The sequence below is a fragment of the Sturnira hondurensis genome, unplaced genomic scaffold (assembly GCF_014824575.4).
Source record: "Sturnira hondurensis isolate 20B ecotype Veracruz unplaced genomic scaffold, ASM1482457v3 Scaffold0001872, whole genome shotgun sequence".
Lineage (NCBI taxonomy): Eukaryota > Metazoa > Chordata > Mammalia > Chiroptera > Phyllostomidae > Sturnira > Sturnira hondurensis.
In genome coordinates, this window is record NW_028074503.1 from 24,300,239 (window position 1) to 24,323,159 (window position 22,921).

At 51.4% G+C, this 22,921-nt stretch overlaps 3 protein-coding genes across 19 annotated transcripts in view; all 3 read right to left on the bottom strand.

Moving 5' to 3' along the window:
- CFAP53 (cilia and flagella associated protein 53) overlaps positions 1 to 2,965 on the bottom strand; it is a 31,766-nt gene extending 28,801 nt beyond the window's left edge. The window contains exon 1 of the mRNA XM_037034263.1: positions 498 to 2,965. Within this exon, the coding sequence (XP_036890158.1) occupies positions 498 to 566 (69 nt within the window). The 5' untranslated portion in view covers positions 567 to 2,965. The remainder of the gene's footprint in view (positions 1 to 497) is intronic.
- A 694-nt stretch (positions 2,966 to 3,659) lies between these two features.
- MBD1 (methyl-CpG binding domain protein 1) lies at positions 3,660 to 15,404 on the bottom strand. Of its 16 annotated transcripts, none has more exons than XM_037034163.1 (17): positions 14,731 to 14,908; positions 13,221 to 13,355; positions 10,623 to 10,737; positions 10,358 to 10,524; positions 10,188 to 10,270; positions 9,993 to 10,033; positions 9,473 to 9,619; positions 9,250 to 9,378; positions 8,999 to 9,073; positions 8,750 to 8,869; positions 8,598 to 8,666; positions 7,832 to 7,996; positions 7,190 to 7,489; positions 6,962 to 7,096; positions 6,521 to 6,649; positions 6,374 to 6,435; positions 3,660 to 5,271 (listed from the first exon to the last, which is right to left on the bottom strand). In XM_037034163.1, the coding sequence occupies exons 2-17, from the start codon at positions 13,328 to 13,330 to the stop codon at positions 5,232 to 5,234; spliced, it is 1,887 nt and encodes a 628-aa protein (XP_036890058.1). In that variant the 5' UTR covers positions 13,331 to 13,355; positions 14,731 to 14,908; the 3' UTR covers positions 3,660 to 5,231. The 16 variants fall into 16 exon arrangements, with proteins under 16 accessions (XP_036890058.1, XP_036890066.1, XP_036890050.1 ...); XM_037034171.1 differs by having other exon boundaries at positions 6,962 to 7,051; positions 7,832 to 7,999; XM_037034155.1 differs by having other exon boundaries at positions 7,832 to 7,999.
- Positions 15,405 to 15,927: 523 nt separating this feature from the next.
- Positions 15,928 to 22,693, bottom strand: CXXC1 (CXXC finger protein 1). 2 transcript variants are annotated; one of them, XM_037034270.1, is made up of 15 exons: positions 22,417 to 22,686; positions 21,531 to 21,649; positions 21,328 to 21,428; positions 19,848 to 20,083; positions 19,580 to 19,756; positions 19,171 to 19,197; positions 18,849 to 19,094; positions 18,590 to 18,697; positions 18,259 to 18,443; positions 17,769 to 17,976; positions 17,582 to 17,692; positions 17,392 to 17,441; positions 17,147 to 17,243; positions 16,424 to 16,576; positions 15,928 to 16,331 (listed from the first exon to the last, which is right to left on the bottom strand). In XM_037034270.1, the coding sequence occupies exons 1-15, from the start codon at positions 22,417 to 22,419 to the stop codon at positions 16,185 to 16,187; spliced, it is 1,968 nt and encodes a 655-aa protein (XP_036890165.1). In that variant the 5' UTR covers positions 22,420 to 22,686; the 3' UTR covers positions 15,928 to 16,184. The 2 variants fall into 2 exon arrangements, with proteins under 2 accessions (XP_036890165.1, XP_036890174.1); XM_037034279.1 differs by lacking the exon at positions 19,171 to 19,197 and having other exon boundaries at positions 22,417 to 22,693.
- Between the last annotated feature and the right edge of the window lie 228 nt (positions 22,694 to 22,921).

Genomic DNA, 22,921 nt, shown 5'->3' on the forward strand with positions numbered 1-22,921 from the left:
ACAGGAAGGGCACCATAACCACTCAGAACCCCTCAAAGGCCAACACCCCTCCCACAGACAATTTTCCTAGGGCTGCAAGACCAACCCAAGATCGTACAGATGAATCACCACCAGCCCAGATCTGATTTCCTGCCTCCTGGCCCAGCGCCCCTTCTGGTGACATACACACCACATAGCAAGGGATGACCTCCTTCGGGTGTCTTGGAGACTGAAAACCCTCAAGATCCCAAACACAGTTACTCTCCACAGAATCTAAATATTATAACTGACGCGGGGGAGAAAGAGGCTGAGAGGGGATGGGGAAAGACGGAGTATGGAAGCGACCTCATCTTTCCTTTCAAAATTCATCTCCATTGCATCTGGCACACGCTCCCCTTGAGAGAGCCCCAGCTGGAGGCCAGGTTCACTCGACTGGGCCCGGACGGAGTACAGTAGGATGCAGAAAGTAGCTTAGTCCTGCGCACGTCCCTGCCCCCCACCCCAAGTCCCGTGCTTACCATAATCACCGCTTTGGGAGTGGGGCCCTTAATCTCCCGCTGTACAATACCAAACCGCTGGCTGTACATTTTAGAGTGCCCTCGGAGTGGCAATGGTATCTGGGGCGGTTCCCTAACCGTAGTAACCTAAGTCCTAGCTTCCGCAACGCAGGAGTCTGGTTGTCATGGTGCGCCTCGCGGGAAGTAGTGGGTGAGGCGGAAGTTGGCCCCGTCACCATAGCGACCACGAAGCGGCACTTGCGACTTCCTCTGGGACTCAGGGAGGCTGAGCCCACCGCTTTTCCCTCGGCCCTTGCTCAGGCCTCCTGACAACCTCGCCCTCTTCCTCTAGGGTTCATCACAACAGCAGGAAAAAGCCTCCTTTATCCGAAGTGAAGTTGAAGATCTAGTAACATTTCATTTGACTTTGCTATTTGAATCCTGAAGTCGGTTTAAAAAGCGTTTTATGGAAAGGTTAAGTTTTGTGACCATGTCTGGGTTAATCTTGGTAATGCAAATCATCACAAAACCACCTTCCATGTTTTTTAGTTCTTTACAGTAATTTGCAAGGCATTTTCACATAAAATGTTTGAGCCTCACAAATATAGGTTAATGGAACAGCAGGTTATCATTTTACAGCTAAGACAAAGCTAAGAGCCTAACTGCCTTGTCAGCCTCCCCCACCAGTAATGATAAATCTCTTAACAAAATCATATTATACTGGGCAGAAGCCAGCGCTTAGACTTGGGACACTCTAGGGTGGGGAGAGCAGACAAATGGGATGGCTGGGCACAGCAGAAACCAGCAGCCCAGTCAAGGACCACAGTGGACCTAGGTCAGGACACATGGATTAGAAGTGCAGATAAACAGGCCTTGAGAATCCGGGTCCCAGACATGGAACCTAGAGGGGCCCTCAGCACAGGTGGAGACCACTGCTATAATTCCAGTCAACAGCAAAGCAGCAGTTAACACCTTGAAGCCAATAAAGAATCACACTTTGCCACTCTAAGTGGGGGCAAGTAGAGAGCACAGAAAAAAAACCAGTACCTAGTCAGTCGCTGTTGTGTAATAGTGACTTAAGTACAAGTATTGTGCACACCACCTGAAGGTTGAAATTTACTGTGTATCAGTGTTCCTTAACCATTTGTAATCCACCCACTTCAGATTTTTAATATGGTACACTTCTAGATTTAGATTTTATTTCCTGAAATGCTGGTTCAGCTTTTCAACCACAAAATAATGTTTCTTTTAATAATCTTTTAAATAATTTTTTCTCCTATAATGCTTCTTCTTTCAATTGCAGTTCAGTAAAATGATCATTTTCATTTACTTCTAAGTTTATGTAACCTGAAACAAAGAAATTAGATGGTCGTCTTGGTTCCCTGGACAGAGTCCTGAGGGCCAGCCAGTTCCTTGATCTTGAAGTCCTACAGGTGCCTGGCCCACCAGCTGGTCTGGGTGGAACCACCCAACACACTCCAGGAAGGGAGGTAATGAAAACACCCTCAGTGAGGCACTAGTGTTTGGGGAAAAGGCACTGAGATTCAGGGACATCTACAGGTCACCCCTGAGGTTGTGCAACCCTGTCAAAATGAGTTTCTGTGACAGTGGAAGCTGACCCTGGAAGACACCTGGGTGCCCTTACATCCCCAGCATTGGTCCAGAGCTTGTCATGCTGCACCCTCACCCTGGGCAAACCCCACACTTTAACTCCAGTTCAGTTTTGCCTGGTTTCACCATTTAAAGCAAAGGAGTCAATTTTCCTTAGGTTCGGCTGAGGCCACGGCCCTGGACAGCCCAGGCCAGGGATGGAGGGCAGTGTTTCCTAAGCCCAGCTGAGACGACTGTGGTTCCCATGCACCTGGTGGGTTTCTTCAGCGTGGAGGGGCCAGGCTTCTCACTTGGTAAGGTAAGCCTTGGCCTTCAGCCAAAACCCCATGGAGGCCTAAAAGAAATGATTTGCCCAAAGTCCTTGGACAGAACCTGGCCTTTATCTTGCCACCCACTACTCCACTTTTTCAGAGGCAGTCAACACCGTTAACGCCATCAAGACATTCCCAAAAGAAACACTGAATGTATGAATCAGTAAATGGGACAATAAAAATCATTTAAAAATAATTTTAAAATTAAACAGTTTAGAGACAGAAACTATATTATTTCCGATTCCTATTATGCCCCAACAAGGTCCACACAAGGGCTGTCCTGATCATTTCCTGAATTCTATATTTTCACCATTAAATTCCATTAAAGTTGGAAATCCATTCACCATTTCTAATACATATTGATGTATTCAACAAAATTGCATGGACTGTATCTTTCTCATTCCTCAACCCCAGTATTGTGTTTAGAGCCTACGATAAGCCCGTTTTCAATACTTGCATGACAAAAAGCTGAGACCTGCATTTTTCATGGGTGGGCTCGACAGAATTTCTGCACTTGCTGGGGTCACCATGAAATCCATGGTCTTCCACTTTCCATTGTAGCTTTATCAAGTTATCCTCAGGTGAGCAGTGAGACCCTTTGGGAGCTGATTCATGCAGGGTGGCTTTGTGATGTGTCACCTTGACTAGTTCTTTTTTCCCACAACTCCCTTCCCTGTATGCTTCCAGTTAGGATGAGCCACAAGAAACATTTTACGTGCTAACTGGAGGGCAGAAGTGAAGCAGTAGAATGTTGTTTTTACACTCTGAAGTGTGGAGTAGGGACACCAGGCACTGTTGCAGTTCACACGTCGTCATTTATCTGCTGGCTCACCTTATGGGTGTGGGTCAGCAGCCCGGTCTGCAGTTGCCCCACCTTCCCCAGGATCTTCCTTCAGCTTCTCAAATTCTTAGGCCAGATGCATATTTAACTCTGGTGAAAGGCACCAGCTTCTTCTGCTTGTGGACACCCACATCATCGAAGTTGGAGGTGGTGAGACAGTGACATGGGCTCCAGGCCATCTGAGGGGTGTCCAGCTTCTACTTGTGGGTGCCAGTGTGTCCTCCGTCTCCCACACTTTATATCCATGTTCCCATCCCAACCGCCTGCCCTACAGACTTCAAGCTCCAACATTAGATGCGAAGACGACAGCCTTACAGAGACTGTTTAACCAGCTCCCACAATTGCATATGGTGAAATCCCTATAATAAATCCCGTAGAACAATATACATATATACATATATATAAATATACATACATACATATATATAAAATCTTTATATTAGTGGTGCTGCTTTTCTAATTGTACCCTGATACACATGGTAACCAGACTCTTATCTCATCAGTCAGAATACCAATCAAATAATTTCACTTAGGACATCATTGCCAAAATTACCAGAATACTAGGGCTTGGTGGCTGGATCCTGGGAAGAGCAAAACAGCAGAAAATTATCCAGTGGGCTCTGGCTAAAGTAGGTAGGAACAGGCAAAGGAAGGGCCAGAGGACTCATGAGTTAAGGTAGGGGAATGGTTAATCTACATGTGAATTATCTAATGCTGCAAGGCTGAAACTAGAATAAGGCAGGGGAGGGACATAAGATACAAAATTTAAGGGGGCACACACTCAGTCCCAGCCCTATAAAGCTGGTAGGTAATAAACCACATGTCTAGTCATGTTTAGCATTATGCAAAGTATTGGAAAGTGAGGCAGGGCTAAGCCAACATTGTCCTTTGATAGGGTACTCAGGCTCCTGGCAGACAGAGGCTGAGAACAGAAACCAAGCACAAATGTCAAGGGGCAGAGGATGCAAGCTGTCAAGAAAGATGAGCCAAGCTGGAGCTTTACTTCCAAAGACTACTTTGGCTGAGGAGCAGGAGTAAAGGAAACAAACCAAATGGACAGCAACCAGTGGGGAAGGGTGCCCTTCAGGGTTTGAGGAACCCTACGCAACACCAGAGGCCTGGAAAGAACGCAGTCCCCGTGTGCACAGGTGCTCTGACAAGGTGACCACATCCACACAGCCTCTGCATTCCCTAAACCACGCCAGACAGCAGTGTAAGGGATTTGTTATAATGCTTAAATTAATCCTTGTTTTCAGAGTCGCTGGAAACTTCTGTTACTATATTGTTACATCATCAAACTCGGGATTACAGTTTATAGGTTAGCGGTTTAAAGAACAGGGATTTTACAACCTGGTTTGATTCTAGGCTCTATCAATACTAACTGTCTGAATTGGACAAGTTATTTAATTTCTGAGTCTGTTTTTCCATCTGCAAAAATGGGCAAAATCAATGTCTTCCTAAAAAGACCGTTCTGAGAAATAAACTGGGTCCATAAGGAAGAACTCACCAAATTGCAGTTCCTTTCCTTATTTATTCACATTACATTTTCAATTGCTGTTTCCCTGAGGAAATATTTAGAGACACTGCCAGGTCTCACCCAGAAGCCACTTAATATTATTTATGAAGATGGCTTGTTTAGGTTGTTTTACGGTGGCTCTAGTTCTATCCCCCAACCCCAGCCCCAGCTCCTCCACCCCTAATATCCAAACGTATCACTCTCAGGCTTCTGGGATTTGCACCAGTTGGAGCAGATATACCAACCAACTTTCTACTCTCTCCCCCCTTCTTGCTTACTTCCTCTATAAGCTCAAAGGACTGAACAGGCCTGCTCCTCTGGGTTGGTGGTGGGTTTTTCCAGTTCCTACTGACTTCTACACAAGCCCTGGCAATCGCTCTATGGTCCAGCCTCTGAGTAGATGGATCAGTGTTGTCTCTCATAAAGCCGGTCTGTAAATGTCACCTTGAATCCTACAGTCTGCGGAAGCCTCCAGTCTACTGCTTTCTAGTTCCAGGTTTTTTAAGGCCCTTGGACCTAGAGAAGAGGGAGCAGGTCTGTATGTTGAATGAGGTTTGCTAGGTACAAAACGGAGCATCACAAAATCTTTTCCTGTCTGTGTTAGCCATCTACTTCCCCTTAATTATTCCTTTTCTCCTCTCTAAAATCTTCCATTACTAATGATGTAGAATATCATTACCTTCTCCATTATATGTAATGCATTGGGAAACTGTTTCCCAGTTAGATTATAAGCTCCCTGAAGGCAGGAATCCTGAAGGATAAGCCTCTCACAATCACTGTATTCACTGCTGTATCTCCCACACTGCAGTGTATGCAGCAGGGACTAAATCAGTAGCTCTGTAATTGCCCAAGTGCAGACAGAGGGGTCTCTAGCCTATAGAAACTAGTTTGTAGAACAAAGGAATCCAGGTGCTGAGGCCAATTGTTTATGTTGCCTGTGTCTAGGGCTCTGTGCAAAGCCTGTTAACATTCTGCAGGAAGCAGCATTCCCCTGTCCTCACCCACTACCCCAGTCCTTAAAGGCGCCTAGCTTTGTCCTCTTGCCAGGCCTGCAGGGACATTTCTGCACAGCAGCTGAAACTGTTAATAACCTTGACAGGCCCAGGAAAATTTCAGGAAAAACAGCCTAGTCCCTTCCACAGAGGATGCTCCAGGAGGTGCAGAACTAGTTCAAGATCACACAGTAGCATGTGGAGCCAGACCTCCTGCCCACTTACCACAGCCCAGCCCACCTGGTCATCTCTAGGAGACATTAAAGGCATTGAAGACCCCAAATGATGATTCTATGAAAAAAAATTTAAAGTCTGACACCTGCTGGTTTTTCTTAGGAACCAGGCTTTCCTGCCTTTTTTCCCTTCTAATCTCATCACAGGGCACCAAGTCCTCCTAGCTGACATCCTACTCCCTGCCCCCAGGTGAGCCCTGACCTGGACCTCAGGAAATCTCTAAGGGTCTAGGTTTGCTCCTAGATACCTCCTCACTGATCATGCTCTGTGCAGTGGTGTGGGGCCTTTACCTCCCACTGCACATGGCAAAATATTGGCTGTACTTTCAAAACTGAAGGCCCACATCTGACCGGCACCCACCCCATCCCCACCCCTCACTATGCGGGGCACACCTTGGTAACCAGACTGCTGTATCCCGGAGGCGGGTTCCACCCAGGCTGAAAATCTCCGTGATCTGGGGAAGAATTAACATCATGGGTCAACATGGCTGGCGAGGTTAAGCTGGGTCAGGGCAGGGTGCAGTGTCCCCCAGCACTGACCACTGGTGTGCCAGCCCCTCCTGCCTCCTCTGGGGCTGAATCAGAGGCTGAGTCATCCTTGCTCTTCTCCTTGTCCTCCTCAGGGTCAGGTGGCTCTTGCTTCACACGTGGCAGGCCTTGGTCTACTGCCTGGGAGAGGTGGGAAAAGAGCAACAGTCAGAAAGGCAGGTTGGCCCAAGGAAAGAGTCTCTATAGGCCAACCTGTCACTGTGCTGATCAATCCCACTCCTATCACACTTCAGCACAGAAAAACCATCCCATTCCTCACAGATTTCCATTTTTCTGTTAGCTAGGCAGCAAAGCAGGCAAAGCTGGTTGCCTGGGGAAAGCAGAGTAATTTTGCAAAGAAGCTGCAATCAGCACACCTATTGCTCTGCACAAAGAACCATCATTATGGCTCACCATCACTCTGCTCACAGATCACCCATCACTGACCCCCACCTTGCTGGGGCAGCCAGGCAGCATTACAGGAGTCAGGATGGCTGTACCCGGTGTCCAGTCTTCGTGGGCATCCGCCTTCTCTTGCTTCACCTGGGGTAAGGCCACAACCCAACTCAGGCCAGGGCTCTGGGCCTCCTGTGTGAAGGAGGACGGCAGCAGACTTGGTCCCAGCTTCCTGGAAGAAGGCTGGATAGGGCTGGGAAGGGCAGGATAAGGTGGAGCCCTCACCTGCAAGCGGGATTGTGTAGAAGCTGGGGTAGGGCCAGGCACCTGTACAGGACTGGTTGCACCCTCTCGTAAGAACACGAGGTCAGTGCCAGGTGGGGGCAACACAAAGCCACTGCCTGCCTCCTGCTTCATTGGAGTCTGGGCATGTTCTCGTCGGGCTGTGGAAGTGCCCAAGGGGTGCTTCAGGGTATGGCCCAGATGGGGCCGTCGAGTAGATCCAGGCCTCTTTCGACGAGGGTAAGGTGGGGGCGAACCTGCCCCATCCTCGGACCCTGCCCAGACACTTGGCAGCAGGCGCTTCTGTGAGGAAAGGCGGGGTGTTATGGCCACCTGATGCAATGACTTGACCAACATACCTGCTGATCCCCCCCCATTAGTAATGGCACAAAATCTGCTTACATATGAACCCTTCATCACTGAGCCTCCTAGTCTCCTGTTACCAATGCCAATGCCACCCAGGTTTCTCATTTACTCTGGAACAAAATCTGCTAATCCCTGACCAAGCCCATCACCCCATGCACTCCTCTGAGGCTGCAGGACCCCTCTGGCCTCACTCACCTACATACCAGGTCTATCACTCCCAGGCACTAGGGGACCTGGTCCAACCTATCTTGCCTACCTGACCCTTCCTGCCCCACCTACCATGGCAAACTGCAGGCACTGGCGCCAACGACACTTCTGGCGTTTCTGGTTGCTGCCACCAAATTTGGGCTTGTCGCAGCAGAAGTCACAGTGGCCACAGTCCATCCGCCGCAGGCAGGCTGCACAGGCCCCACACTTTCGGTTCTGCCGGCGGTTTGTGTAAGGCTGCTGGGGGACAGGGAAGGGAGTACAGGGGTGCTGTCACTAGGACAATTGCAGCACTGTTCCTGTTGCTTCTCCACTAGCCCCATGGGAAGGAACTAGTTGTAGTCTTAACCTGACTCCCATCAGTCACAGCTCAGTGTCTTGTTAGCCCTGCATTAGGCACTACCTTGTACCAGGTAGCTTTCGTACCATTAGCACTGTGGCTGCTCCAACACAGTACCTATCACACTATCTGCTAGCCCCCACTAGCTACCCAGGCAGTACCTTTGACCTTCCCACCTCCAGAAGGATTTTGCTGACTCTCTATTAGCTCCTATCACCATACCTGCTACATCTACTTGTCCTGTGTGAACTCTGGTCACTGTGTCAGCTTCTCCTCTTGTAGCCCCACCAGAATGTTGCTTCATTTGACATTAGGTACAATCGGTGCACCTGTTGGTCCCATATTAGTCCCTTCCCGACTGTCTGCTCATCCCGTACTAGTGCCCATTACTATGCCTTGCTACTCCCCTATTAGGCCCAGTGCAGCGTGTGCTTCTTTGGGCTTAACTGAGGGCCCTGGGAGAGTCTAGGCTTGTCCAGATAAGATGGGGCCACTCACTAGCTCGTCCTCGTCTATACAGTAATAGATGAACTCGGCAGGTGGCGAGGGGCCCAGGGCTCTGGGGCGCTGCAGAGGCAAATGGGGTGGGGTCAGGGTAGGTAATGGGTAAGAGTAGGGTCGTGCCTTCCCCCTGCCCTCCAGGGCCTCACCAGCTCTGGGGACTCTGGAGGCTGAGATGGGGGAAGCGGAGGCAGTGGCTGGGTTCGGGGGCGCCGCCGGGCAGTCATCTTGGAGTCGCAGCCTCCCCTGCGGCGGCTACGTTTCTTACCCTATGAGAAAGCCAAAAAGGTACTTTAGTTTAAGCTTGGTGGCACCAGGCAGACACAGGACCCTCCCCACCCAGGAATGCAGAAAGCATGCATGGGACAGACAGGCAGAGTGTGGGATAAGGCACTCACAGCAGGGGGAGCCACAGCTAGGGGAGGGCGTCGTTGACATCGCTGATGGTGGCGACGCAGGCGGTGGGCAAGATGCTGGCAGACAGGAGCAGGTAGGTGGAGCCAGGGAGGTGAGAGTGGGGTGAAGGAGAAAAGAAGACATGAGGTAGGCAAGGCCAGTTGAAAAGCAGTAGCAGCAGCAAGTTTAATAGAAGAACGAGCTCTGCCCCAGCCCTGGCCCCACCGGCACCGGCCCCTCCAGCCTGACTCACTCGTAGGCAGCGCCGCTGGACGCACCTCCACTGGCGCCTGAGACCAGGGCGGGGAGGGCGAAGGCAGACTCGGCAATGGCCACAGTCCTCTCGGGTTTGACAGCCCCGGCATACTCCACACCCTCGGCTCTGTGGGGGGGCCAGAGGCATGATGCACAGGGCCAGGGCTATGAGGGCCAGGGGGTAGGGTTAGCCTCGGGTCCACCCCATCTACCTCACTCACCTTTTCCACAATCCGCAGGCACCGTCTCTGCTCGCACTTGCAAAACAGCCCCGAGGCCACATCATGGGGCAGCTGCAGAAGGCAGGTGGAGCAGGCCCCGCAGTCCTCAGTTACCCGGCAGGCTGAACACTCTCCACAGCCCACACGCTGCCAGGAATGGGTGGGGCAAAGTCACATGCCCAAGCAGAATGACTCCAGGAGCACTGCTCCTCAAGTGTCTGCTGACCCTAATTAGTTCCCATCACCAAGTCTGCTAGTCCCCTATTTGACTCATTACTATATCTGATAATTATTAATTAGCCACCATCACTGAGGCCCCCACAATATCTACTGTCCCTGTTAACCTCATCACTGTGTCTACTACCACCTCCTTACTTCCCATTGCAGCCTGTTGACTGTAGCTAGGTCCCTACAGAATGATTCTAACACCCTCTAACACCACTCCTTCAGACACTCCGCCAGCTTCCATCACATCTTGCTCCCACCATATACTTGTGAGAAGGAGGCAGACTGTGCTTACCTTAAACATCCTCTGCTCCCGGTTGAAAGCAATTCTCTGAGCTGAGGAAAAGGAGAGGTAAGAAGAGAAGCAGAAAGGGAGCATCACATATCTGACCTTATCCAGTGCCTCTGCCTCGACGCCCACCATTCAACCTCCAGCCCAACACAGAACCCGATCCAGCTCCTATTTCCCAGTATCCTAGGGGCCACTCACCTCTGCAGTCCTTGCACAATGTCTTGAGCCGCTGCCTCCGAGTACCATCCCCTGAGAAGCTGATTCCACAGTTCTCACAATACCTGGGATAGGAGACATGAGTGTGGGGCCCTGAGTGCACTGCCAACCACAACCACCTCCCAGTTGGTTCACTTTAGGCCAAAACTCACCCAGGCGCAGGGAGCGAAGCTGGGGCTGTGTTAGCATCAGCCTTGGTCTCATCCCTTGGAGCCTCCTTTCTGACCTCAACTCTCTGGGGTCCAGCCTGACATTTCCCAGCTTTAACTGGCTTCGAAGGCTTCTTCCGCTTCCTGCTAGGGACAGCCTCAGATTGGGCCTGGAGATGAGAGCAAAGGGAAGAAGAATGTAGGTCAGTGGGTGGGTATTAGGTGGCTCAGCCACCCGTGCACCTGGGTACCCCGCACTGTGCAGTACCTTGGGGGCTGGATAGCACAGGATGCCTTGCTTGAAGTCGAAGAGGGTGAGATCACATGCAGGGCCCAGGTAGCGGGTCAGTTCAACCTTACTTCGGATCCTGTCTCCTGTGGGGCTGGGAGTGGCCAGGAGGAGTTGGTAGGCAGGTGGAGACACTACTGCTCCTCCCAGACAACCTTCCCACCAGAAAGTAAACAGGTCTGCAGGGCTGGCAGGATATAAAAGGTAGCCTGGGACCTGCCTGACCAGGCCCTACCCCAACTAACCCTGAATAAAAAGAATATTAAAGGTATATAAACACCAACAGGTATACAAACATTAATAATAAATAATGTAAATGCAAATAAATGTGTATATTTATAACACATACTACTAGTGGTATTTCTACATAAGTGAAATAAACACAAATAGGAACAGAAACACACTAAACAACACATAAATGTATTAGCATTACATCCTAAACACACAAATAAGAAAACTTACATAAAAACATGCTTTAAAAGGTACATATAAAAATGTACATATAAATACACAAACAGATGTATAAACAAATAAATGCTACATAAAAAATAAGTGTTAAGCAACTGATGTTAGGACACAATACTGAACAGGTCTCTTGGACTTCCCTAAGTCCTAAAAGAAGGCATGAACTATCCTTTGCAGTTAACTATCTTTTCAAGGATGTTAATACATCAAAACCTTGGAAGACAAAGGGTTTCCTTTTAGAAAAAAGGGAAGACACCCTACTGTCCTAAACACTGTAAAAGATTGGATGCCAAATATACAGTGACAGAAGACGATGTGACTTTGGGTGGTAGGCAAACAATGCAATACGTGGATCATGTGTCATAGAAATGTACACTTGAAACCTATATGGCCACATGAACCAATGTCATCCTAATAAATTTAACATAAAAAGTGGGGGGGTGGGACTCAGGGTTCCTCTCCTACAACATAACCCAGTGCATATGCAGGTGCTAGTTAGCCCTCTTCATGTCATCCTGTGGGAACCCACGTTCAGGGAACGAGGACAAAAATGACGTCATTCTGGATACTGCTATTGCTATCAGCAATAAGCTCTTTCATCTCTGACGCAGGAATCTCGTATCTCCTACCAGCATCCACAAAACAGTGACATACTCACTTGTTATCTTGACCTAATCACGGTAAAATCTCTAATCCCTTACAGTTCTTGATAATTGCACTTACGTTTGTAAATGTTGAAAGATTTTTTCTCCTCACCTGAGGACATTTTTTTTCCATTACTTTTAGAAAGACAGGAAAGGAAGGAGGAGCGGGAGAAAGAAACACTGATGTGAGAAACATCGACGGACTGCCTCCTGTATGCACCCCGACCAGACCAGGGATCGAACTCGAAACCCAGTATGTGCCTTGACCTGGGACTGAATCCACAGCCTTTCAGTTTACAGGAAGGCGCTCCAACCAACTGAGCAACACTGGCCGGTTTTAAACATTATAAGTATGCAAATAAATGTACAACTAAATATGAATAATATAATTACATTTGTAATTTTATTATATTCTTCCAGGAAAACAAGTTAGACAAAGTTCAGAAAGAATACAAAAAACTTAATAAGTAATACATTACTAATATACCTTAAAATATCTTAAATCCTTAAGGGTAAATTGTTTATAAAGATGTATGCTTATGTATTACAGTCAAAATTTCATTATTTAGGGTAGTTTTAAATTCACCATTAACACTGGATTATAGAACACAGAACCAGTGCTCCCAGTGGGACTATAGGTTGGGTTCCTACAGGCCTCAGATCATGACATTTTTTAAAACTGACGCTACGTGACCTTGTTTTATGTGTGTTTCTCTTTAAAGAGACCCCATTTAATATATTCTTCTTACAAGTAATTGACTGCTTGGTCTTTGAATAACGTAAAACCAGAAGCTTTGGAGTCCATCTGCACCATATACCGTATTTTAGGACTTTCCATATTTTCCACCTTTTCTTTAGCTTCATCGCATGCTACTTTATCATTTTCTAAAGCATCCTCATGTGCAAATTAGTAAATTTCCTCCTATTTTTCTACATGTTCATTTTCGCTTCATTGATATTGAACACACAGCCAACAGCACTGCAACTCACACCTGAACAAATCTCATTTAACATGTATTTTCCCCTACAGCACATCACATGTTTCTTGCATTTACAACACTAGATAGCACTTCATCAGAAAGCTTGGGGGCTATTGCAAACAGCACAAGAAGTTGAAAAACACGACACTAAGGAGACCGGAAAAGAACTTGTTTACAGTACAAGTGCTGAAAGAAGAAGGCCTTGTTCTACACCTGGGGACGTGTGCATCAAGCGACTTAAATTTTTTTGCTGCTCTGTGCATATCCACAAATGATCACGAAAGCACAGCTGAGTAATGACTTTAGGGACACAAACACATTTTACTGAATAGATGAATTTGCAAATATGGACTCTGCAAATAATGAGGATCAAATGTATATGCCTAATTTTAGTTTGGCCGCACCCATAAATTTAAACACACACCTCGATTTCACTCTGCCTAACCGGGCTCAGCCCAACCTGACTCTGTCCATAACCCAACCAGTACCTCTGGTAATAGGTGTCTGAACGTCCACAGGTGGCACCTGACTTGCGAAAAACCTCACGGCGCTTCCAGCCTGGGCCCAGGGCTGGGCAGTCCAGCCACTCCTCAGCCATGGGGGACAAGGGAAGGAGCAGCAGCCTGCAACATAGAGGGGAAGATGGGAGAAACTGAGGCTATAGGAGCTGACGTGTTGTGCCCCAGGCCACACAAACCACTGGTATCTATCAATACTTGTCCAAGACCTGAGGCCTGCTACAGGTGACTGGCCAATGTAAGGAAGAGAAAACCCCCACTCCCCTCAGTTCTTCCCTGACCTGAGCCCAGGAGCTTTAAATTCCCCATGGTCTTGACCTGGTAGCCCCATCCTCAACCCAAGGGTCCTCCTTCCGCACTCTGCGTGTCCAGATCCCCTATTGCTCCCCATCCTCGGCCTGAAAGCCCATCATTTCTCCCTACTGCCAATCTAGGACTCTTCATTCTTCCTCTTTATTTCTCCCTGTCCTTGGCCCAGAAGATATTTTGTCTTTGACTCACTGGCCCCCTACTCCGCTCCTTTGTCACCCTGAGACCTCCACACTCCCCACCCTCAGCTCAGGAGGCCCATTCCTCTCATGCTCAGACTGAGGTCCCAGCACCATATGTCAGTGTTCTGGTGCCCATTTGCTCCCTTTCTTGACTCAGGAGTCCCCAGTTTCTTTCAGTCTTTTAACGCTCCCATTCCTTCCCTGTATGACGACGCCCTCTTATCCTGCTGCCCCAGTGCTGCCTCGATTTCCTCTGTGCCCTGTACCCGAGTCCACACCTCCGGTGCATCCCCGACCTGAACAGCCCCTCATTCCCTCTGTTCTTCAGCCTGAAATCCTCCCGCCTTATTTCCTCCAACAGTGTTCTGAGCCATAATTCCTCCCCAATCTCAGACCTGGAACCTTCCTATTCCTCTCCTCTGCAACTAAAAAGTTCTTTTAACTCCTTCCTCTCAGCATCCTCATCTTCCATTCGTCGCGTCAGTCCGAAGGCCCTGATTTCTTCCTTCGGCATTCTAAACCCCGCCTTCGTCTGTTCTTGGACCAGGACCACGCCATCCCTGTCAGTGTTTTGACACCCTATTTCTCCTCGTCCCCCCAAGAGGCCCCGTCCCTCCCTTTCAGCATCCCAACGACTCCACTTCTTTCCGTCATCTGCCTGAGAGGCCCTTATTTATGCCCCTCAGGTTCTGAGCACTTATTTGTCTCTCCTTAACCTGAGAGGCCCCAATGTCTCCCCTCAGCATTTGGATCCTCCCTCATTCCTCTAAGTTCTCGCCCAGGATCCCGACACCTCCACTGTCAGCGTTCTGAGCCCCAGTCCCCTCCGTCCTCCGCCTACATCTCCCCATTCCTCCCGTTCAGTATTCCGACGCCGCCATTCCTCCCACTCGTCGGCCTGAGGGCCCTCTCCGTCTGCGTTCTGAGCCTCACGTCTTCCCTTTCCTCCGCCTAAGGGAGCTCCACTTCCACCCCCACGACTGTCTCACCAGCTCGGCACCGGGCCGGTAGCTTTCGTAGCTCTAGGTTCGCGGACCCATGACGAGGGTCCGGCCTGTGACTCCCGCCTTGCCCTGCTCTTCTTCCTCCTCTGCAGCCGCTCAAGCGCTAGCTGTCGCCGCCGCGGCCGTTCGTTGCACCCGTAACCGGAAATCCGGGGCCCGCCCCCAGGGTTCCGCTCCTAAAGAGACGCCTGCGCGCTAATGCCGGGTTGGCGCTTGCCCTTAATAGGGAGGACCCCGCGCCTGCGTGCTTCGCCCTGCGGCGGCGCGCGCCCCTTGCCGGTTCTAGCTGCGCTTGCGTGCTGAAGCCCAACTACCCTCGCGTCCCAATAAGAGACCCGCAGCCCCAACGCTTCTCGCTTCGCCCCCGTTAGTTCTCGCCACTCCGCCCACCTCGTTTGCGCCTGCGCTCTCCGTTCCCAACCGAAGTGGGCGTGGAGGGTTGGGGATGGCCCTGCGTTCACGGTTGCCTAGACGGTCTCCAGGAGTAACCCGGGGTAGGAGCGAGGAAAACTGGGGCTGTGCCGGAGCCCTCCTCTCCCACCTCTCGCTTGGGTCGCGCCAGTGCTCTCCAGTCCCTGCGGAAACTGTTCCCCAGGACTATTGTGTCCCGCTCTCTCCACTCCGCTGCACAGTTGCTGGAGCGCGCGGAGACAATTGGCGGCGCGCGCTGGCCCCCGCTCCTTCCGCGGGAACTGGGGAAGGGGGCGGTGCCGCGCTAGAAGTAAACAGGCCAGGTCGCGGCAACCAACCGCTGAGTGCGAGCCCGTCCCCGGACCGGACAACCACGGCTGGCCGGGTGGAAGTCCCGGGACAAAGTCAGTGGACTCTTGCTGCATACATGCCCCAAGAGAGGGGGTTGTGAGGAAAGAGGGGGCCTTGTGCCCATCGTTGACTACACTTCTGGTCTAGAGAACATCAACGTTCACACAGGGGTGGTAAATGAGCCACACTGAATGAGCGCCGACTGTATACCCACTGTCTCAAAATGAGGCGGTGAATATAGATCACTGGGCTCTCCCGCAGCAGGTCATACCCCACAGCCCACGGGGGGAACTGGCACCTAGAGGGTGCCAGCTGTGTGTTCTCACAGCCTACACATACACTGGCCCTTCTACCTGCCCACGGGGGGGGGGGGCAGTGTTGAGAATTCAGATGCAACTAGGTAAAGTATGGAGACCAAAGTTTGGTTCTTCAAAATTTTATTAACAAAACCAGGGGAAAATGAAGCAAAGGTGAGCAGACTGCACCGTTCCACCCGGGCACAGAGGATGGAGGTGGAGAAACAGAAGGCAAGACAAGGACAGGAGGAAATTTTGAGACCATCTGGTAAAGGCAGATGGGCCGTCAAATGGTGGATGGGCACAATGAGAAACCGAGGGACCATCGGAGAAAGACGAATGGAGGAATGCAGGCTGTGAGGATGTCTGAGCCAGTGAGGCTCAACGGTCAGCACTGGAACGCAGGTCGGTGGTGAGTGGGTCATGCTGGATGGTTTGGTGCAGCATCAGGGCCAGTAATCCTGCCCGGTTTGTCATGGCTGTGCGTACATTGCGTTCCTGCTCAAACAGCTCATCCAGCTTGTACCACTGCCAGAGGAGCAGAAGGAGTCATGACATGGAGCTCTGGACAACCGCCTCACCCCAGCCTCCTCCTGGCCGCCTCCAGCATGGAAACCTACCACACGCACACGCTCCAAGTCCACTTCGGCTCGCCGCAACTTCTCCCAGCAGTAATGGCGGTTGCACTGGCGCTTGGGCAGGCGGCAGAATTCACCTGTGAGCTCAAAAACATCGCGCACAAGGGGGCACCCGCATACCTCATCGGCTGGCACCTGCAGGGATTGAGGACATGGACAATAATGGGGTGTGGCAAGGAAGGAGGACAAGAATGGGGAGGGGGCCCTGGCTGGAATGGATCAGTCGGTTGGAGCGTGGTCCAGTAAACCAAAAAGTTAGGGGTTGGATTCTTGGTCAGGGAGGTGCCTAGGTTGCAAGTTTGGTCCTGGGTTAGCATGGATGGGCACAGGAGTCAGCTGATCGATGTTTCCCTTTCACATCAGTGTTTCTCCCCCTCTCTTCCCCCTTCCCTCCCACTCTCCAAGAAAAAAAGAAAAAGAATGAGGAATTAGGAAGGGAGAAAGGAGGGAAGGAGTGGAGAGTTCAGGGGACAGGACCAGAAAAAGGGAGGAGTAGAGGTTAAAGAGGCAGGGGAAGGAAAAGGAATAGGAGGTGATAAGACAGGAAAAAGGAATAAAGGGTGATGAGGCAGGGAACATGGCAGTTATGAAAGTGGTCAGGTAGGGAAAGAAAAGGAAGGAGGGGAGGGGGAAAGGAAGAGATCAATGTGGGGCAGTGAGGAAGGGAGGAGTGACAAAATGTGGGGAATTGAGGGAAAACCTTACTTTGGGGTCCCGTGAGTGCTCTGGACACAACACTTGGAGCCGCTTACAGTATGTCTTGCTCTGAGGATTGTAGACATCACAGAAGAGTCGTGTGGCCCTGGGGATTTGAAGTAAAAAGAGAGTAGTGAAGGGAGAAATGGAAGGGGGCCCACCTATCCTTGCCCATCACAATATCCTGCCCCAACATTCTACTTCTGACCCTAGTCTTAACCTCCCTGTTTTAGCCCCACATTACCCACACTCACCCTTCAATGCGCGTGGGGTACATGGACCCAAAGGACGTCTGGCTCTCATACTGGAAGGATGAGCACAAATAGAGAGAACTGTGGATGTGTGCTGCATGCCCTCCCAAGACAGCACCCAGACAGCACATCTATTCCCCAAGGACCCAATGATGTTCCCACACCATCTGCCCTCTCAGGCTGACACCCTGACCTTGGCATAGCAGCGCTCCATGTGGCGCAAGGCAACACGTGGGTTGATGGGGTGCCCACAGGAGACGCAGAAGATTTGCAGGTCCGTGTCATCACTGTCACCCTCATTGCTCTGCATGCGATGGAAAGAATGAGGCCAGGCAGAACCAGGTACCAGGTCCCACATTGCCATACCCATGCTTGCTCACCTCCTCATCCTCTCGCACAGCCTGCTGCTTGGCACGTGTAATGATGGCCTCAAGTTCGTGAAATCTGCGCTCCATTTCCTGAAGGCGGGTGCGGGCACCTTGCTGCTCACGGCGAATGCGTTCAAGGAGCTTCTTACCATGCTCCTCAGCAATGCAGGGGCTCTGCTGCCACTGCTGGATGCGCTGGGGGAGGATCTCGTAGATGCGGCTACAGGAAGCAGTCGTTTGAATGCAGGTAGAAAGGTGGCAGGCAACAAGATGATTAAGTGGGGTAAGCCAAAAAGGGCAGAATGGATGGATGACTAAATGGTAAAAGGTAAGAAAACAGGTGACTGAGTGGTAGATAAATTGGCAGATGAGTGACTGAGTGGTGGACAGATAGGTGGATGCTTGTTTAACTGAATGGTGGACAGGTAACTGACACAGAAGCGTCTTGTCAAGCCCTATCCTGTACTGGCTGACTCCCTTGAACCCTTGAAGAATGACTCACTTGGCTGCCAGCTTCATGCCACAGTCATCTGAGCAATACTTGGAGCCAGGCTGTGCAGGACGCACACAGCCAGGCCCCAGGCACTGTGGTAGGGATGCAGGATCCTTAACATCAGCTCGCTCCGGATGTTTCCATTTGTCCTTGTGCTTCTGCTTCTGTCGATGCCGTTTGTATCTCTCTTCCTTCTATGGGACATGGCAGGTCAGGAGCTGGAGTGGAGTTGGGATCAGCCCCAGACCCCTGTCTCCCCCTGCATCCCACCCCCTTTTGGCTCTTGCCCCGCTCAGCCCCTGCCCTCTGCCTTCCCACACCCATTTCACCCCTCCAACACCTTCTTCTCAGACTTCTTTTCCCGACGCTTCACATGCTTCACTTTCACTGCCCTCTTTCGCAGCGCAGGGTCCAGGAATGGGGACTCCTCTGTGTCGCTCATCCAGGTCTGCAAGTTAGTAAGGCATACACTGACCCACTTGCCCCACTCATGACTACCCCATCACCTACTCAGTTCCCAAATTAGCCTTCCATACCCTCTGCCTCCTCTCTTTTCATTAATCTCCACCCTTCCACCATGGGATGCTCTGTCTGCTCACCAGGCCGTGGTCATCAAAGGCCGCTGCACAGAAGTCCTGATACAGGTCAGGGTCCAGTGGTAGATCCTCATCTGAGAGTGGTTCAGGTGTGGCTGTAGCCTCAGGTGGATCCTTGATTACTGATGATGCCACTGTCCCCTCGTCCTCACGAATTCGTCCCAGCTTCTGTGATGGCTGTGGCTGCTGCTGGGCGGGCAGTGGCCGGCGAGGCCTTGGCAGGGACTCTGAAGGCGTCACTGGCGAGAGCTGCAGGGCAGAATCTCAGGACTGGCCCTGAACAACCTGCCCGCATGCCCTGCCCCACCTGGAAGGCTGGACTCACCGAGGACGGGAAGTACTTGTACGATTCCTGTGCCAGCAGGAGGAAGGCCCAGGTCAGCCCCAGGTAGGTGGAGGGTGCCTAGCCCCACCAATTTACCCTACCTTGCCTCCCCAGGCACATCTGCACGCCCCAACGCTGACAGCCAGACTTGGCCGTGCCCTATCTGCCCTGACATGCCTGACTACCTAGAAACACCTAGCCGTACCCTGTCAACCTGAGGTGGGGTCTCCCCTGCTAGCCCAGCACTCTTGGTCCTGCCCCATTCATACGGACAGGCCAGGCTCCTTTCCACCTGCCTACATGCAGTTAGGGACAACTCCACCTGGCCCACCAATCCTATCCTCAATCAGCTCTTCTTGGAACACACCAGCCCCCTAATGTGGCCCTGCCCTGCTCTGCCCATGCTCACCCGGGCCCGTAGCTGGCACTGACGCAGCCGGCACTTCTGGCGGATCTTGTTGGGGCCCCCAAACTTTTTCATGTCCCGGCAAAAGTCGCAATGGCCACAGTCCTCAGTGCGCCGGCAGGCCTCACACTCACCGCACATGCGGGCTGACCGTTTGATCTGCTGCTGCTGCTGGTGATGCTGAGGGAAGGTGCCCGGAACACAAATCAAGAACCCAAGTAGGGCCCGAAACGGGATCACCTTACATATCCCAGCCACTGCAGCCACTCACCTGGCTGGGTGTGGCCACCAAGGGCTGTGGAGAGGATTTGTGGGGCGAAGCAGAGCCCCGAGCAAGCATGGCCCCAACCCCTGTCCCTGACCCCGCCCGGCGCTGCAGGTCTGGATCCGGGGTAGGCCTCTTGCGCCCTCCACCCTCATCCCGGGGCTCACTGCCGTCTCGCTCATTGCTGTCCCGTTCCCGTGATTTCTTGTGCCGATAGCGGATCTCCAGCTTGGGGTCTTTCTCTGTGGGCCAGAGGGTGGGCCACAGCAGGTTGGCACTGGGGGACTTGGATGGTCCCAGAACTCTTTCTTCCTCTTCTCTCCTCTTCTGTCCCACCCAATTGCTCTAGTCCCCCCTACTCTAGGGCAGAGCCTGCCCCCTCCAATGAGACCCTCTATTATGGCTCACCACAGAACAGTCACTCTGCCCACGGACACACTGGGTTGGCCAAAAAGTCCATTGAAGTTTTTATGTAAAATAAAACACACACTTTCCATTTTCATAAATAACTTCATTGATTAGGATATTTTGATTATGTCAGCTATCTCCCACGTGGTATGATGTTCATTATTCTCAATGTCTCGATCTGATCACCATCAACGTCAACTGGTCCACCCGCCTACAGAGCATCATCCACTGAGAAACCTCCAGCACGAAACTTCACAAACCATTTTGGGTGTGTGATCAGTCACAGCACCTTCTCCATGTGGAGTGCAAATCTTTTTTTATGTTTCAGTTGCGTTTTTACCTTTCTTGAAATAATAAAGTACTCTGGCTCGTATGGCTCAGGGGACTGAGTGTCATCCTGTGAACCAAAAGGTCACTGGTTTGATTCCCAGTCAGGGCACATGCCTGAGTTGTGAGCCAGGTACCCAGTTGGGGGCATGTGAGATGCAACTGATCAATGTTTCTCTCTCTCTCTCTTCCTCTTTTCCCCTCTCTCTGAAAATAAATAAATAAAATCGAAAAAGAAATAATAAAGCATGATATGCCAAAAATGTTGTATATTTTCTTCCATCTTCAATACTAAAATGGGTACACAAAACTTACAATTTTGATGTTTTATGTATTTATTTATTTTTAGAGAGGTGAAGGGAGAAAGAGGGAGAGAAACATTGATGTGTGGTTGCCTCTCCCATGCCCCCTACTGGAGACCTGGCCCACAACCCAGGCATGTGCCCTGACTGGGAATCGAACTGGAGACCCTTTTGGTTTGCAGGCTGGTGTTCAATCCACTGAGCCACACCAGCCAGTTTTTTTAAAAATGCATGCTGACTTGATTGTTGTCACAATCTAACAAAATTGTTTCCAATGAAGTTAAAGACAATTAAGCGCTACTAGAGCTCTCTTACCCCCCCAAAAGCAAACAAACTTTTTGGCCAACCGAATATTATCGCTACTCCCCACGACCCAGCCTCCCTCCCATTATTGCTCCTCCTACTCCCTCTAAGCCCCACCTGCCTGCCCTGTCCATTCCACCCCTCACCTCGGCACTCCCGACAGTACCACTCCCGGATGGCCTTGGCCATCTTCTCAGTGATCCGGATGCAGTCCCCATGGAACCACTCATTGCAGTTGTCACACCCGCTGCAGAGGATGGGGCGAGTGGCGGAGATGTGAGGGGCCGGACCCACGGCCTCACCCAACCTTGACAGGTGTCAGCCCCGCCCACCTTTTCCCCCGGCTCACATCATGAAGCAATTGATGTCTGGTTTGCGGCAGATGCAGTAGATGGGCGCGTTCTCCCCGTTCTCCGACTTGCTGTCCTCGCCAGCATCTGGAGGCTCTGGGTCTGAGCCATCCCCCTCCTGTGGGATGCCCGGCATTATGGCTCCTTAGAGAATCCCCATCATTGCTCATCACAGACCCCAACACTTTGCCAACAGGCTTCCTGTCCCCACTCCTCATACACCTCCCCACTATGCTCCCCACAGATGCCACCTCACCACTCATCCCTGACACCCCATTACTCTGCTTATAACCCCCATCGCTGCCCCAGGCCTCCCATACTCACCCCACGGACACATCACTGTCCGCACACTCGTTGCAAACACCTGCCACCCACCCCGTACTGCCCCCATCGCAGGCTCTCACTGACACGACCTAATTTATCCAGACTTCCCATCACAGTCCCCAACAGGTCCTCCGTCATTAACCCCCCGCACCCCGCCGCCCTCGTGCTTTCCCCACGGATCCCTCGAGTCGAAGTCGCCACGGCACCCTACAGGCTACCCAGTGCGGCTCATCGCACACCCTTCTCTCTCCACCAAACCAATCCCTCATCCGGACGCCCAAGGAACTACCATCAGTGGTCCCACTAAACTTCTATTACGGACTCCCACAAAGGCTCATCACAGACGTCCCAGATGGCTCATACATCAGGAAAAAATCGGACCATCGGACCCCCATTATTCCGTCCACAGAGCCCAATTAAGGCTCCCCACAGGACCTCACAATTTGGCTCACAGACTCCCGTTAGGGTTTAGCACAGACCCCCACGCCTCTGCAGATGAACCCACCATAACCAACTGCCCTAACCTCCACCGCCGACGCTGTCCTTGGACCCGGCACTCACCATCTCCCAACTCCTGGCGTACCCCTTCGCGACCCCCGCCAGCGACCTGTGAACCTGCACTGATCACTCAGCGTCCGCGGCGGTTCCAAAAGTGCCCACTACTACTTCCGCTTCTCGTCGCGCCTCCCGGGCACCGTACCCCTATTACGCAGGTTCAGTGCGTCAACTCCGCGACGACCAAGTTGTCGCCCCGATAAAGCCCCGACCGTCTCTCAGGCGCCGCCATCTTGGCTACCGGGGCCGTACGGCAGCCGACTCCGTACGTTCGCAGGAAACATGGCCGCGCCTTACAGGTGCTTTCCTGAGGAAGTCGCCACCTTGTAGGTTGAGTCCGTAGGGTGGTCGCTTGTACGGACTCGAAGGTAAAGGCAATATGGCCGCACCCACTGCAAGACTTTGATGCAGACGCCATCGTATTGGAATCTGATTCCGTAAGATGGCCGAGTTCCTATGTTCACAGGTAGCACTCGCAGCGTCCAGTTTGCGGCTTCCACGAGGGCGATGC

Coding starts and splice junctions, on each gene's coding strand:
- MBD1 (XM_037034135.1), bottom strand. CDS start 13,330: ATGGCTGAGGAGTGGCTGGACTGCCCAGCCCTGGGCCCAGGCTGGAAG. Junction 9,074..9,249: donor TCCAGCGGCGCTGCCTACGA/GTGAGTCAGGCT, acceptor CCTGTCTGCCAG/CATCTTGCCCACCGCCTGCG. Junction 6,650..6,961: donor TGCCTGGCTGCCCCAGCAAG/GTGGGGGTCAGT, acceptor CACCTCTCCCAG/GCAGTAGACCAAGGCCTGCC.
- CXXC1 (XM_037034270.1), bottom strand. Junction 21,429..21,530: donor GACATCAATTGCTTCATGAT/GTGAGCCGGGGG, acceptor CATCCTCTGCAG/CGGGTGTGACAACTGCAATG. Junction 19,757..19,847: donor TGGTGGCCACACCCAGCCAG/GTGAGTGGCTGC, acceptor ACCTTCCCTCAG/CATCACCAGCAGCAGCAGCA.